Source organism: Beauveria bassiana (assembly GCF_000280675.1).
Source record: "Beauveria bassiana ARSEF 2860 unplaced genomic scaffold BBA_S00001, whole genome shotgun sequence".
Lineage (NCBI taxonomy): Eukaryota > Fungi > Ascomycota > Sordariomycetes > Hypocreales > Cordycipitaceae > Beauveria > Beauveria bassiana.
This window is the reverse complement of record NW_007930836.1, coordinates 178,935-191,269: the sequence shown is the minus strand read 5'-3', so window position 1 is coordinate 191,269 and position 12,335 is coordinate 178,935. Positions and strand designations below refer to the sequence as shown.

Below are 12,335 nucleotides of genomic sequence, written 5' to 3'. Positions count from 1 at the left end.
CGGTCGAGGCCGACTGCCCGGACGCGGCCAAGCAGGCCATTGTGGACTGCGACTTTGCGGGCACGCAGCGCACGCTGGTGCTCACGGGCCGGCCGCTGCGCATGCGGCCCAACGGATACATCAACGACTGGCACAGTCGCCGCGCCGACGAGATACAGCGGCTCTGCAGCGAGGGCGTCGTGCCCATGGACCGCGACCGGCAGGCGGGCAGGCCGGTGGAGATTCCCGTCCTCATGGGCGAGGTTGCAGGCCTGATTACGGATATCCTGCCGGCGCGCCAGATTGTGGAGGACATGGTCAGGGAGGCGACGGAGATGCTCAATCTCGGCTGCGTGTATCTTGGACAACGCAGCAGCAAGCTTTAGCCCCGAGAAACTTGTTTCATGATTTTTTTTCTTTTCGGTCTCTTATCTCGTCAGTACGTTGCATAGCAGGAGTTTTATAGCGAAGCGATAAGAAGAAAATGAGGTTTTTTTGGAAAAAAAAACAAAAAAAAGGTTAGGCAAAGTCGTAATCTTCGTAATCACTCATCATTTAAAGGCTCGCTAAAGCAACTACCTAGCGCCGAGAGTGCTCGCTAAGAGACTAGCGCGTAGGACCCCTTATCAGGATCCATTTACATGTTACCGAGAGAGAGAGGTGTTTTACAAAGGCTCGTGGATTAATTGGTTTGTTTTTTGTTTTTGCATCTACGCTTGGCATGTGAGGAAAGAAAAAAAAAAGTCAAATTGCATATGGCTCAAAGCTGTAAAAAAAAAATAACGTGCCCGTGTGAGAGCACAGATAACTACATGAAAGACGAAGAAAAAAAAAAAAAAATGCCAATCGCTCAAAGTCTTGCAGACTGCTGCCACGCACTGTTGGAGTACTGCGTCAGCTTCCACGCCAACTCGGCCAGCGGAGCCTTGATGGCAGCGTACGCGGCGACTTGGTCGCTGCCCGCCTGGCCCGTGACCATGCGGGCCTCTATGCCCTGGCAGAGAACGGCCGTCTTCCATATGCTAAAGGCGATGCCGTAGTCAAAGTCTGGGGCGGGATCGTAGTCGCCGTAGCAGGCGTACCATTGCACAATCTGCTCGGGTTGCGGCATACCTGGCGTGCGGCCGGGCAGCAGGCTGGAGAGGTCGTAGGGCGAGCCACCAGGATGTCTGGCCATGTGGAAAAAGGTGACCAGGCTGGCAATGTCGGATAGCGGGTGGCCAATGGTGGATGTTTCCCAGCTAATACAACCGTGGTTGGTTGGTCAATGTCTTGCAGACTCGGCAGATCATAATGGGGGTTGGGGGGGTAACATACTCTAGAATACCAATGACACGGGGCTCCGTCTTGTGAAAGACAAGGTTATCAACTCGATAATCGCCATGCACCAAGCATGAACGATCTCGGGGTTGTACGCTTGCATTCTGGAAAAATTGCACACACTCCGCATAATAGGGCAGCGGTCCCAGCGGTTCCTGTGTCGCCGTGTTGATCACCTTGGACTGGCTCGCGCAAATGGCATCAAAGGACCGAATCTGGCGCTTATAAAATCCACTCGGCTTGCCAAATCCCTCGAGGCCAACCTGTCGCGGATCAATGGCATGCAGCTTGGCCAGCGTCTTGGCTGCGGCCTCCCAGATGGCGGTCCTCTCCTCCGGGCTCACACCCGGAACGCCAACGTCGGCAAAGATGCGGCCGTCGAGAAACTCCATAATGTAAAACGTCGTGCCAATGATTGATTCATCCTCGCACAGGGCGTAGGGCTTGGGGACGGGCACGTCGGTATTTTCGAGAGCGACGAGGACCTGGTACTCGCGCTCTACACGGTGCGCGTGCTTGGAGATTTGCTTCCCGGGAGGTCGCTTGCGCAGGACGTATTTTTTGCCGTCAGCAGCGACGATTTGATATGTTGGGTTGGATTGGCCATGTTTAAACTGTCGCAAGCCATTCACGTTAGCTTGAAAGGGGGGGTGTGCTGCGCTGATGCAAATGCGACTTGCCTGCTTCAATTCAATGGGTGTTGTAATTTCTGGCACATTTTCGCGCAAAAAGTTTTCAAGGGCGACTTGATCAATCTTCTGACGTACTACACCGGCCATGATGAAAAAAAAGTATATGGAGAAGAAAGAAAAAAAAAACCTTTGTATCGTTAGCGGTCGAGTGAGACAGATTATCACGCAAATTATGATGGGGTCTTGTTTGTTTCGACGACCTCTGCTATTTACATAAATACTAGCCCTCTCTGCAGGCTGCACATGCCATGACCCGCACCATTCTCGGAATAAATGGACACCCTACACGCGACACCGGCTCGTACAATTCCCCGTCATCAGCAAACCCGACAAACCAAGATTTTTTTTGGTTCAACATTCGTTATAAGTGACTATAGTACTGGTTCTAGGAGGCAACTACACGGACTTTCCAACTTTGGCTTGCCAGTTCGGTAGTTTATTATGGGGCGCCGATGGGTGGGGACGGGGCTCCACAGCTCGTGCGACATGGAGTGGATCTGGCAGCTTAAATATATTAATTAATTAAGAACAATATTATTGTATGTACAAGTGCTCCATCTTGACCCAATCTACCTTTCTTATCTGCTGAAAAAAAAAAAAAAAAAAAAAAAAAAAAAACATTCGCTTTTTATTCAGGTGGTCAAGAACCGCGCAACGTACTATACTTGCGTGAACCACTTTGCTATCATCATCCGTTCCGTGCTATGGTCTAGGCCCCCGGTCTTCGGGCTCGAGGCTCTCTCCGCGTTCGCCCGCCGCCTCCTCTAATTCAGCTTATAGTAAGCCCCCCGTTTTCGATCCCGATACAAGCAAGCCACGACGGGGAGCCAAAAAATCACCACTTCCCTTTTCTCGTCATCTTGTTCCTCTTTCGAGCATCCCACGCATGAAAAAAATTGGATGAGACATCGACACGAACATCAGTTTGCTCGCCTCGTCTTGGCTCGTCTGAATCAGCTATACCAGCGCCGAACACCGCCGCCAAACCAGGCACACAGGCACAAAACAGGGCTGATCAGCGCCCCGGGGGGGGGGGAAACCACCGGTCCACGACGGATGGACTATCCCCTTTGAGAACGGGACTGGGTGGCCACTTTTTACACGCAACCCCTCCCCCCCGGTAATAAAATTGACGAGGGGTTTGATGCGACGAATGCCGCAAGCCACGCGGAAAGCCGAACGCCTTCCTTGGGACGCCCCCGTGCTCGTTTGGGAATCATGTCTCGTGAAGAGTTGCTGTTTGTTTCTCTGCCAAGGAACAAGGAAGCAAAGTTCATCGCCGAGCCGGGAAGCACATGCTTTGGAGAAGAAACGAGCAAATTAATAAATAAATAAAAAAAGAGGGTAGGAAAAAAAAAAGTTGTATTCCAACTGTTGTTGGTGGGGTCGCCTATAACAGCGTCGTAGTCAACTTGATTGCTTGATTGCGTCCCTTCCTGTTCACATAGCAAAACCGGTGTGTATTGTGTGATAAGCCCTTGCTTTGCGGGCCCCGACCAGAATGTGAACCTCGGGAACAGACTCGTGTGGGCTCCAGCTTATAACAGTTTTTATTTCTTATTTTATTTTTGCCCTTTTTTTGCTTCCTCTTCTGCTTTGGCAGGCTTTGTCTCGAGCATTTTCCCTTTCCATCTCATTCGTCCTCTGAAGCCCGTCTTGCCTTACCACAAACAATGTCGCATACCTCCAACGTTGCGCAAGGCGACGAGACGTCCCCAGGCACGGCGCCCATGAAAGAAAAGGTCAGCGACAGTCCGCGGCGCTTGAGTTCGCAGCAGGACGTGTCAGACTCGGAAAAGGCAGCGCCGCCTGCCGCAGGACCGCCGCCGCCTCCAGACGGAGGCGCAACGGCTTGGCTCGTCGTGCTTGGTGGCTGGTGCACTGCCTTTTGCAGCTTTGGCTGGTTGAATAGTATTGGCGTCTTTCAGCAATACTACCAAAAGGAGCTGCTGCGCGGCCAAAACTCGAGCACGGTATCATGGATCCCTTCTCTGCAAATATTCTTCATCCTCGGACTGGTACGTCGTCCCCCTTTTTGTCTTGCTTCATTACCTCTCATATTAACTCACCGGGAAATCAGGGTCCAATCGTTGGCATGATCTTTGACCGCTACGGTCCGCGAGGGCTGCTCCTGGTGGGCACCCTAATGCACGTCTTTGGCATCATGATGGCCAGCATCAGCACAAAGTACTGGCAGATTCTCCTGGCACAGGGCGTCTGCTCCGGCATTGGTGTCTCTGCCGTGTTCCAGCCTCGTACGTTCTTGTCTTCTCTTACCTTTTTGCATTTTCTTGGCAAACAGAACTAACACACCAACTAGCTCTGAGCTGCGTTGCCGGATACTTCAACAAGAGACGCGGCGCTGCATTCGGCATCCTTTCCACAGGCGCCTCAGTCGGCGGCGTCGTTTGGCCCATCATGGTGACGCATCTTATCCGTCTCGTCGGCTTCGGCTGGGCCATGCGCACCAGCGCCTTTGTCAACCTCTTCCTCCTCACCATTCCCAACATCACAGTCCGTTGTTTCCAGCCACCAGTTCCGAAAAAGGTCACCGGCGCTCAGCTCGCCAAGCCATTTCGCGAGCTCGACTACGTCCTCGTCGCGTGCGGTTTTCTTTTTCTGACCTATGGCGTGTTTGTGCCGCTCAACTACCTCCCCGTCCAGGCCGCCAGCACCGGCATGGATCCCAACCTGGTCCAGTACCTGCTTCCCATCCTCAACGCGGCGTCTCTGTTTGGTCGTTTATTCGCCGGCTTTGGAGGCGACAAGATTGGTCGCTTCAACATTCTGATTGGATGTTGTTACTTGTCCGGCATTTGGATTCTGGCGCTCTGGATCTCTGACAGAAGCCAGTCGGGCATCATTGCCTTTGCTGCGCTGTTTGGCTTCTCCTCTGGAGCCTACATTTCGCTCGTCACCCCCGTCGTTGCGCAAATCTCACCTCTACCCGAGATTGGATTTCGCACCGGCATCGTCTTCTTTGTTGCCTCGATCGGTGGCCTTACCACGAATCCTGTCAGTGGAGCGCTCATCGACAGCTCGGCAGGCTACACGGGAATGATGGTCTTTGCCGGCGTCCTTTGCCTGGTTGGCACGACATTTATCCTGGTGGAGCGCGTGCGAAAGACTGGCCTCAAGTTGGCTGTTGCTTTTTAGATCCTTTTAAAAAAACTTTGGCTGGCAACACCGAGGCGCAACGTGCCCTCGAGTCGAGCAGGTGCATCTTCAATCGGGCCACAATACTGTATATATGTTCTATAGCCTAAAGTCTTATGGATGTTTGCAGACTATGCCCGAGTTTAGTCCGAGTTAGAGTACATGCTGGAGGTATTTTGAAAATTGCAATAGTCTTAATCGCAACGAAGGCGGGTGGAGGCGGGTAGAGTTAAGACGGGAAAGCCCAAGATTCCGGGTAGCAGCGGAGGATAGAGGGTCAATGCAGGAGCGACAAGAATAATTCAATCACATCAGCGTCTTGGCCGGGCCATTTATCAGAGGTTTCATATCTCAGAATAATATCTAATCATCTATGTGCTCCATCTTCGACAGCAAACAGCAGCTTCAATTGATGTTGTCGGGGCGCGTCTTCAAGATTCATACCAAGTTGGCCATTTTGGCAAGCCCCTCGCAAAGGTTTTTCCTTTACTTCTTTGAGACAGAACATTAGCTAAATAAGAAACCTTGATAGACACCAAGACATCCAAGAGTCAACACAAGGCCCGAGAGGGTTAATATTTAGCGAGTCTTTCGCATTCGTCACGCATTTGTGGTTCCCGCCTCAAAGGCAAGCCACGTCGGAGCCGACCAACACTGTGGGCGCTCGACGAACCCAATTCTGGAAGATTGATCATGCTTTTCATATCATTCAAAAAAAAGTCGTCTGCAATCAAACTTGGACGCTACACCACTCGAAATCAGTCATACGCTTACTGACATGAGCCAGGAGTCAGCGTCGAATCCTCATTACAGCGAGTTGCCACTCGACTGTCATATCATGGTGCGCTACATACTCCTGGCCTTAGGCGGCTCGTTCTTCAAGTACAGCAGCGACATGGGCAATATCTAACTATGGTAGTGACAGCGAACGTAATGATGTGTACAACCTTGCATTTGGCAGCTTAATTCATCACACATCACAATAGCCAATTATAGTAAAGACAGTAATATCTCGAATTAAACCAAATTTTCGTCATGACAGAATAGTTGGTACTTGCTTTGGCGGGGGCGCAATTGACTCACTTCCCCAGACTGATACCGCCAACGCGTTTGAAAGCAGCCATCTTGTCTTTTCAATGCTGCTTATTTCCAATGGGTAACCGTACCGTAAGACTTGTGGTGAGCGTTGACCACACGCTTAGCGATAGACTTGCGTTTGGTCAGGGTTCTTCCATCATCGCCAATGTCAACGCAGCCCTCCACAGTCTGCAATGAGCAGAGAGGAGCCAGCATCTTGATCCCCATGTCGCAGAAGAATCCGTCAGGGCCTACAAAATCGGGCCCCCAAGAACTTGCAGACGAGCATAGCTCTTTGGTAGAGTGCTGAGTTATGTTGGATAGGACCAGACGGTCTTCCATCCACGCCTGGCGAGGCTTCAATGCACGTCTGCCGGGTTTTGCTGCAACGAACTATCGTTAGCTTGATTTCTATACAGCAGAAATAATTCCGTTCAGAGGGAATAGATTGTACCGTTGATAGGGCCATTATCAGGGCCCCATAGAGTGTATTGGCATGCTTGAGCATTCTTCAGCGTGTCCTTTACCTTTTCCGCGTACGCAGTCGTTTTAAACTTCAGAGCGGCGCTGGCAACATCGTCGGTGTGATCCTCATCCAACCAAGTACAATGAGGGATGTAGTCTCCACCTCCGTCCGGCAAGGCTCCGGCTTTCTCTGACTGTGGATACCATTTTTGATCGCAATTGTATCCAATATCACCGGTCCAAGCGCCGCCTTCGGTTGAGTCGTGCATGTGCACTGTAATCCAGGCGATACATACAGCGTCCTTTCCGGCTGAAACACCTATGTATTCTGCACGAGCTCCACCAGTGTCTTGGGCGACTTTGAAATCATGAATATCGCCAGCCTTGATATAGGCTCCATTAGATTTGCCTCGATACTCAACTGACCCAATAGCACCAAGAGCATCAAGAGGATCGGGCATGTTGGTTCGAAGGAAATTTTGATGTTGAAAGAGTTGAAGAAAAGAGAAGTTGTACTTTGCCGATATGAGAAATTTTGAGAAGTGGCGATTGATGATTGCAATGAAGATTAATGATATGTAGTTTATCAAAGAGAAGTCTTGCCCTTTTTATATCGATTCTACCTGCGTTAAATATCATTTTCTTTGTCGATCTCCAGCGGGGTTCTTCTTTTTATTCACCGTTTTCTCGAGTGGAGAACCCATCTAGGTCTGGTCGACGATCGCGTCGCGAGCCATCTCTCAGGGGTCAGACCAACCTTGACGGTTTCCAGTCATTTCCATGATTGCTTGTCATAACGCCCCTGGGTTGACCATAATGATATCATTATTGCCGTTAGACTTCTCGGCAGTTCCGATTTTGAGTTATCAAGGCCAGCATGCTTGCGTTCGTGACGATCAAGGCGTCGACGAGACGTGCGGGATACGCGGGGTAGGTACGCAACCATGTGATCCGGTTGTCAAGCGAGATCAGCAGGTTGCTTGTTATTTTGATTTTCCTTGAATCTGCGCGTTTTCTTCTTCAATTGCCCTAAACGGCAAAATGAAGCGCGATACACGTCTTGTCACTGTAGCATCCCGTTGGTTGCAGCAAACCTGCAGCACGTCAGTCTGTCCACTGGCCAGATATCAGTCACACCTTGAAAGAAAACCGGTTTGAAATACTTTTGACCCTGGTAGTTTCCAATCTTAAGATACATCTGTTACATGTTATTGAAAAGTTTTCTGCGCTTTTGAAAATTGCACCACTTTAGCGTTTTCATACAGCAGAGTGTATGACCCATCGCTGTGTATTATCCTTTCCAGTATCCTAAATCAGATTGTATACTGAAGCAAGTTACTTACTCGACTCGTAATTACGCAAAGATACAGGCCGGAAGCGGCTTTTGGCTGGAACATTAGCGATTGGAGATGATATCTCCTAGCCAGTGGGTGAATATCTCACTTTCACCTTACGACCATGGAATATTTCATGACGTTTTAGTTAGAGGACCACTCTTCCTTCATTGAAATCGGGATATGAGTCTATTATGGGGTCATCAAGCTCTAAAAGACTGAGTGTCTTATCATTGCACGAGATGATGCGGGCCAATATTTGCGAGTCGCGGCTACATGATGCAGAGTCAGGCATCATACCTCAACAGCCTTATAGAAGCCTCACAAGCTACCTAGAGCAATGCTTGGGCTATGCAGATTGCTACAGTGGTTTTGCTTCTCATCATGACGCCTCGCTGTAGCCTCGAAGCGCCCAGCCCAAGGATCTTGTGACAAGCAATATTGGCGCCAGGCTGCCGCCCCTTCGCAGCGGCGCCGCACAACACCAATGATTTCCGTGTTCAATTATGTGTGCGCATTTAGCTAGCACTTCGCCTCGCAGATCATGACGTTTTCTAAGCTCGCCGCCACGTAATCGTAGAAAAAGACTCGAAAGGTAGGATTAACCCAGACCGGGGACGCCTTTCACTGCTACGAACCGCAATACAAATAGGAGCAATGCTCAGGTCAGATAAAGGGAAACACCCAAAATTCTAAATCAATCTTTCAGTGATTTTGATCATCCTACCTGTCGAGCATTTCACAATAACCACTACTTTTAAGAACGCGTTTTGTCGTTACCATGAAGTTCTCTTCCATCGCTTCCGTCTTTGGGCTTACCATCACTGTGGCTATAGCTGCCCCAAACTTATTGTCCAGACAAAATGACATTCAGGAATGCAAAGATGGCATCGAAGGACCTGCAGACACTTGGTATAAACGTATGAGCTCTTCCTCCTTGACGGCGTGGCGACGAGCGACGAGCGACCCGTGATTATTGCTTACAACCCATAGAGTCCGATTGCCAGAAACATTGCATTATGAAAGAAAATGCCAAAGGCTAGAGCAAAGGCAACGTGTGCCGTGGTTTCTGCGGACCCACGGGCGGCAATCCTAACACAGTTCCCCTCCAAGGGTGCAGAGGTGAGGGTCTGCTTGAAACGGGTGTTAACCTGGATGCTAACATGAAGCTTATTGCATAGGTAAACCGTAAATGTCGTCGCCATAACCATATAATTACGGTTACCCATGCGAGGACTGTTTAAGGACATGACCCAGTAAATTAGTCAATACAGCTAGCTTATCTGTTTGAAGTACTCGGTATTAATATTCAACCTGTTGGTTCGCAGTGAAGTGATGTCGCCCTGAACTAGCACTAATGTCTTGCTAGACCCGCACGACCCGGCCCTGGGCGCCGTAATATATTTTAAAGCTGCGCCTCTTATGTCTATCCGGTTAGCCTGTATGCAGGCGCGCTTCCTTTGAGCGCAGCCGTGAATGTGAAGTAGTATCCGTACGGGCGCGTGATTTCCGAATCGGGACGCCTCGGCTCAGCAAAGATCGCCGGTGCCAGCGCGTCGATTGGGGTCAGCGCTTTGTCTTAGAACAAGATGACGAGAATGTTATTATCCCATGACGGTAGTGGCGCCTACGTGCGTGCCCAACGACGCGGCATCACAGCGGGCGTCACTCGTGTGACGTGATCATCGCGAGTTTCAGCAACATGGTGCGTGTGAATGACGTTTGTGGCGCCTTCACGCGTCTACAACCCAACGCGGCAATCACAACGGGCTATCATCAGTTCGAGGGGTTGAGGAGAGCTTTAATGACCTGCCTGGTAGCCCCAGGTCGAACCGCACCTCGACATCAATATCCCTCTTGCGCGACGCACCTCCAATCGACTGTGTAACAAGTCTGTCTGAGCCAAAGTCGCATTATGAAGTTCTCTCTTCTCATCCTAATCTTGGCGGCTGCTTCCCTTGCAAAGGCAGCCAGCACGCCAGACGCCAGGTAAAAAAATACCCTGCGATGCAAAAACAGACCTCTCTGCCCGCTGACAACTAGACACGATAGAGATGGCAACCTTACAATTGCCCTGTTCGCGGACAGCCAGGGCGACTCGTGCAGCGCCAACGACATCAGCAACGCAATTTCCTTGACTACAAGTTCGATTCCAGTCAGCTTCACATGCTTCAACGTCAGCGACATCTTTTCGCACAGTAATAGCAGCACAGGATTTCAGCACGGGTTGGCCCACTATCACGACAACGGCGACCAGCTCAACGGTGTCGCCTGGCTTGCCCAGAACCAGCACCTGTACGACGCAAAGGCCAACTACAGCCGCGTCTGGTATTCGCAGGCCAACGCGTCCAAGGTCGAGCCCGACAAGGCCGGGTCTTGGGTGTTTTACACGTATGCGTTGCCCAACTGTCAGCAGCTCGCAAAGGGACGGCCTTCTAATCCAAACGACCACCCATGGTATATAACGAGCTGCCAGACGGGCAAGGACGGGCAATGCAGATTGACTCCGGGGCCTATTGTCAGCTTTGGCATCAACACGGCTGTTGTCTACAACCCAACTCATGGGGGTTGCGCGACTTGGGCCAAATTCGGCGCGGCGCCTATAGTAAGGCAGAGTGCTGGCACAGTCGTCGTTATCGCGACGACAATAGCGATATGGCTCTTGAATTGAAGTAAGATGACTGAGATTCTGTACACGAACTACGTTATGTAGGCCTCAAATGGGCAATGACTTTTGAAGAACGGACACGGAGGACAGTGCAGGTCATGTACGTTGGCGAGCGCTGGGAGCCTGCACCTAACCAACACAGGTAATACTAGGTAACGAATTGTAATTTTATTTGATATTCCATTCGGAAAAGAGGATTAGTTATTTGATATCAAATATTAATGTACAGATTTAGAAAAGTACGCTAGCAAGGTACTTGATCTATGGGTGTGAGAGCCTGTACATTACAAGTACAGGGGTTGGTTACTTGGCAAAGAAGCTTTCGCCTGAATACCACTACTCTGAATAAAAATAATAAAAAAAACTCGTATTTGACAGTTTTTACGATATGCTTATCATATAACATGAATATCTACTATTGTTGGCGTGACTTTAGCTTGAGCACCAACCTGTTAATTCAGATTTGCGATTTATTGAATTCTACTACCCCGCCCCCAACCCCCGGATTGTGGCTGCAACTTTGTGATCCTTACATTGTCGAAACGCAACGTAGCCATGATATTCAAGTCTGAGCAAGCCGAGATTCTTTGTAAGTAATCTCAGAAAAACGGTCAAAAGCCTCATATATTTTCACATAATCAATACTCATTGTTGAGTTATAGATCCCAAAGCCCAAACTATTTGGCACTGGCTTTTTGAATCGGGCCAGGCATACACGCCACCTAGCGCCTCCGCCCCCGCTTCCGAATCTCCTCCTCCAGGCTTTACAAATGTCAGCACAAAGCAGCACCTGAGCTTTGCCGACGTAAAAAGCCATGCCGCTCACCTATCCTCGACCTTGGTCAAGCTGTACAGTCTTCGGGAAGGCGACGTCACCCTCATTGTCAGCAAGAATTCCATCTACTTTCCGATTGCTGCGCTTGCGTCTGTGCGGGCGGGGGGGATCGCGTGCGGGGCATCCCCGGAATACAATCGCGAGGAGCTGTCGCATGCTCTTCGATTGAGCAAGGCCAAGTTTCTCTTTGTCGGGCCTGAAGTGCTGGATACCGCCCTGTTGGCTGCCGCGGCTTGTGGCCTGTCCCGGGAAAACGTCTTCTTGATGGACGATGGCCAGCGGCAGCGCGACGACGACAACAATCATGTACGCAGCATCGAAGAGTTGATTGTGCAGGCAAGCAAGTTTGGCGATGCGGCGCAGATGCCCGCATGGAGACTGCCGCCTGGCAAGACGAATCGTGACGTCTGTGCGTACTTTGGCTTTAGCAGCGGTACAACTGGTCTGCCAAAGGCAGTCATGGTGTCGCATGCCAACGTGATTGCGCAGTGTCTTCAAATGCGAAAAGTTACGGCCGCGGACCATGACAAGCATCTAGCTGCGCTACCGTTTTACCACATCACCGGCCTCGTCCACCAATTTCACCTGCCCATTCTTCTCAATGCCAACGTGTACATCCTGCCCAAATTCTCTCTCGCCGTCGCGCTGGGTGCAGTCGTCGAGTATAAAATCAAGGAAGTGTTGCTTGTCCCTCCCATTCTGATTCAAATGGTTCGCCAGCCCGAGCTCATTGCCAGCTACAATCTCTCTCACGTTCGCCGCTTCTGCTCAGGCGCGGCGCCACTATCCCAGGAAATCCTGACTGCACT

General features: G+C 50.5%; 4 protein-coding genes across 4 annotated transcripts in view; 2 read left to right on the top strand and 2 right to left on the bottom strand.

The window, feature by feature from the left end:
• The window catches only part of BBA_00067 (2-nitropropane dioxygenase), a gene marked incomplete at both ends in the record, with an annotated part of 1,102 nt that extends 737 nt beyond the window's left edge, over positions 1-365 (top strand). The window contains one exon of the mRNA XM_008595164.1: positions 69-365. Within this exon, the coding sequence (XP_008593386.1) occupies positions 69-365 (297 nt within the window). The remainder of the gene's footprint in view (positions 1-68) is intronic.
• A 464-nt stretch (positions 366-829) lies between these two features.
• Positions 830-2,078, bottom strand: BBA_00066 (Phosphotransferase enzyme family domain protein; the record flags this gene model as incomplete). The annotated part of the gene is made up of 2 exons (XM_008595163.1): positions 830-1,220; positions 1,297-2,078. The coding sequence occupies 2 exons, from the start codon at positions 2,076-2,078 to the stop codon at positions 830-832; spliced, it is 1,173 nt and encodes a 390-aa protein (XP_008593385.1).
• A 1,586-nt stretch (positions 2,079-3,664) lies between these two features.
• Positions 3,665-5,147, top strand: BBA_00065 (major facilitator superfamily transporter; the record flags this gene model as incomplete). Its single annotated transcript, XM_008595162.1, has 3 exons — positions 3,665-4,009; positions 4,072-4,246; positions 4,312-5,147. 3 exons carry the CDS (start codon positions 3,665-3,667, stop codon positions 5,145-5,147), a joined length of 1,356 nt encoding a protein of 451 aa, XP_008593384.1.
• Positions 5,148-6,290: 1,143 nt separating this feature from the next.
• On the bottom strand, positions 6,291-7,150 carry BBA_00064 (uncharacterized protein; the record flags this gene model as incomplete). The annotated part of the gene is made up of 2 exons (XM_008595161.1): positions 6,291-6,607; positions 6,679-7,150. The coding sequence occupies 2 exons, from the start codon at positions 7,148-7,150 to the stop codon at positions 6,291-6,293; spliced, it is 789 nt and encodes a 262-aa protein (XP_008593383.1).
• Between the last annotated feature and the right edge of the window lie 5,185 nt (positions 7,151-12,335).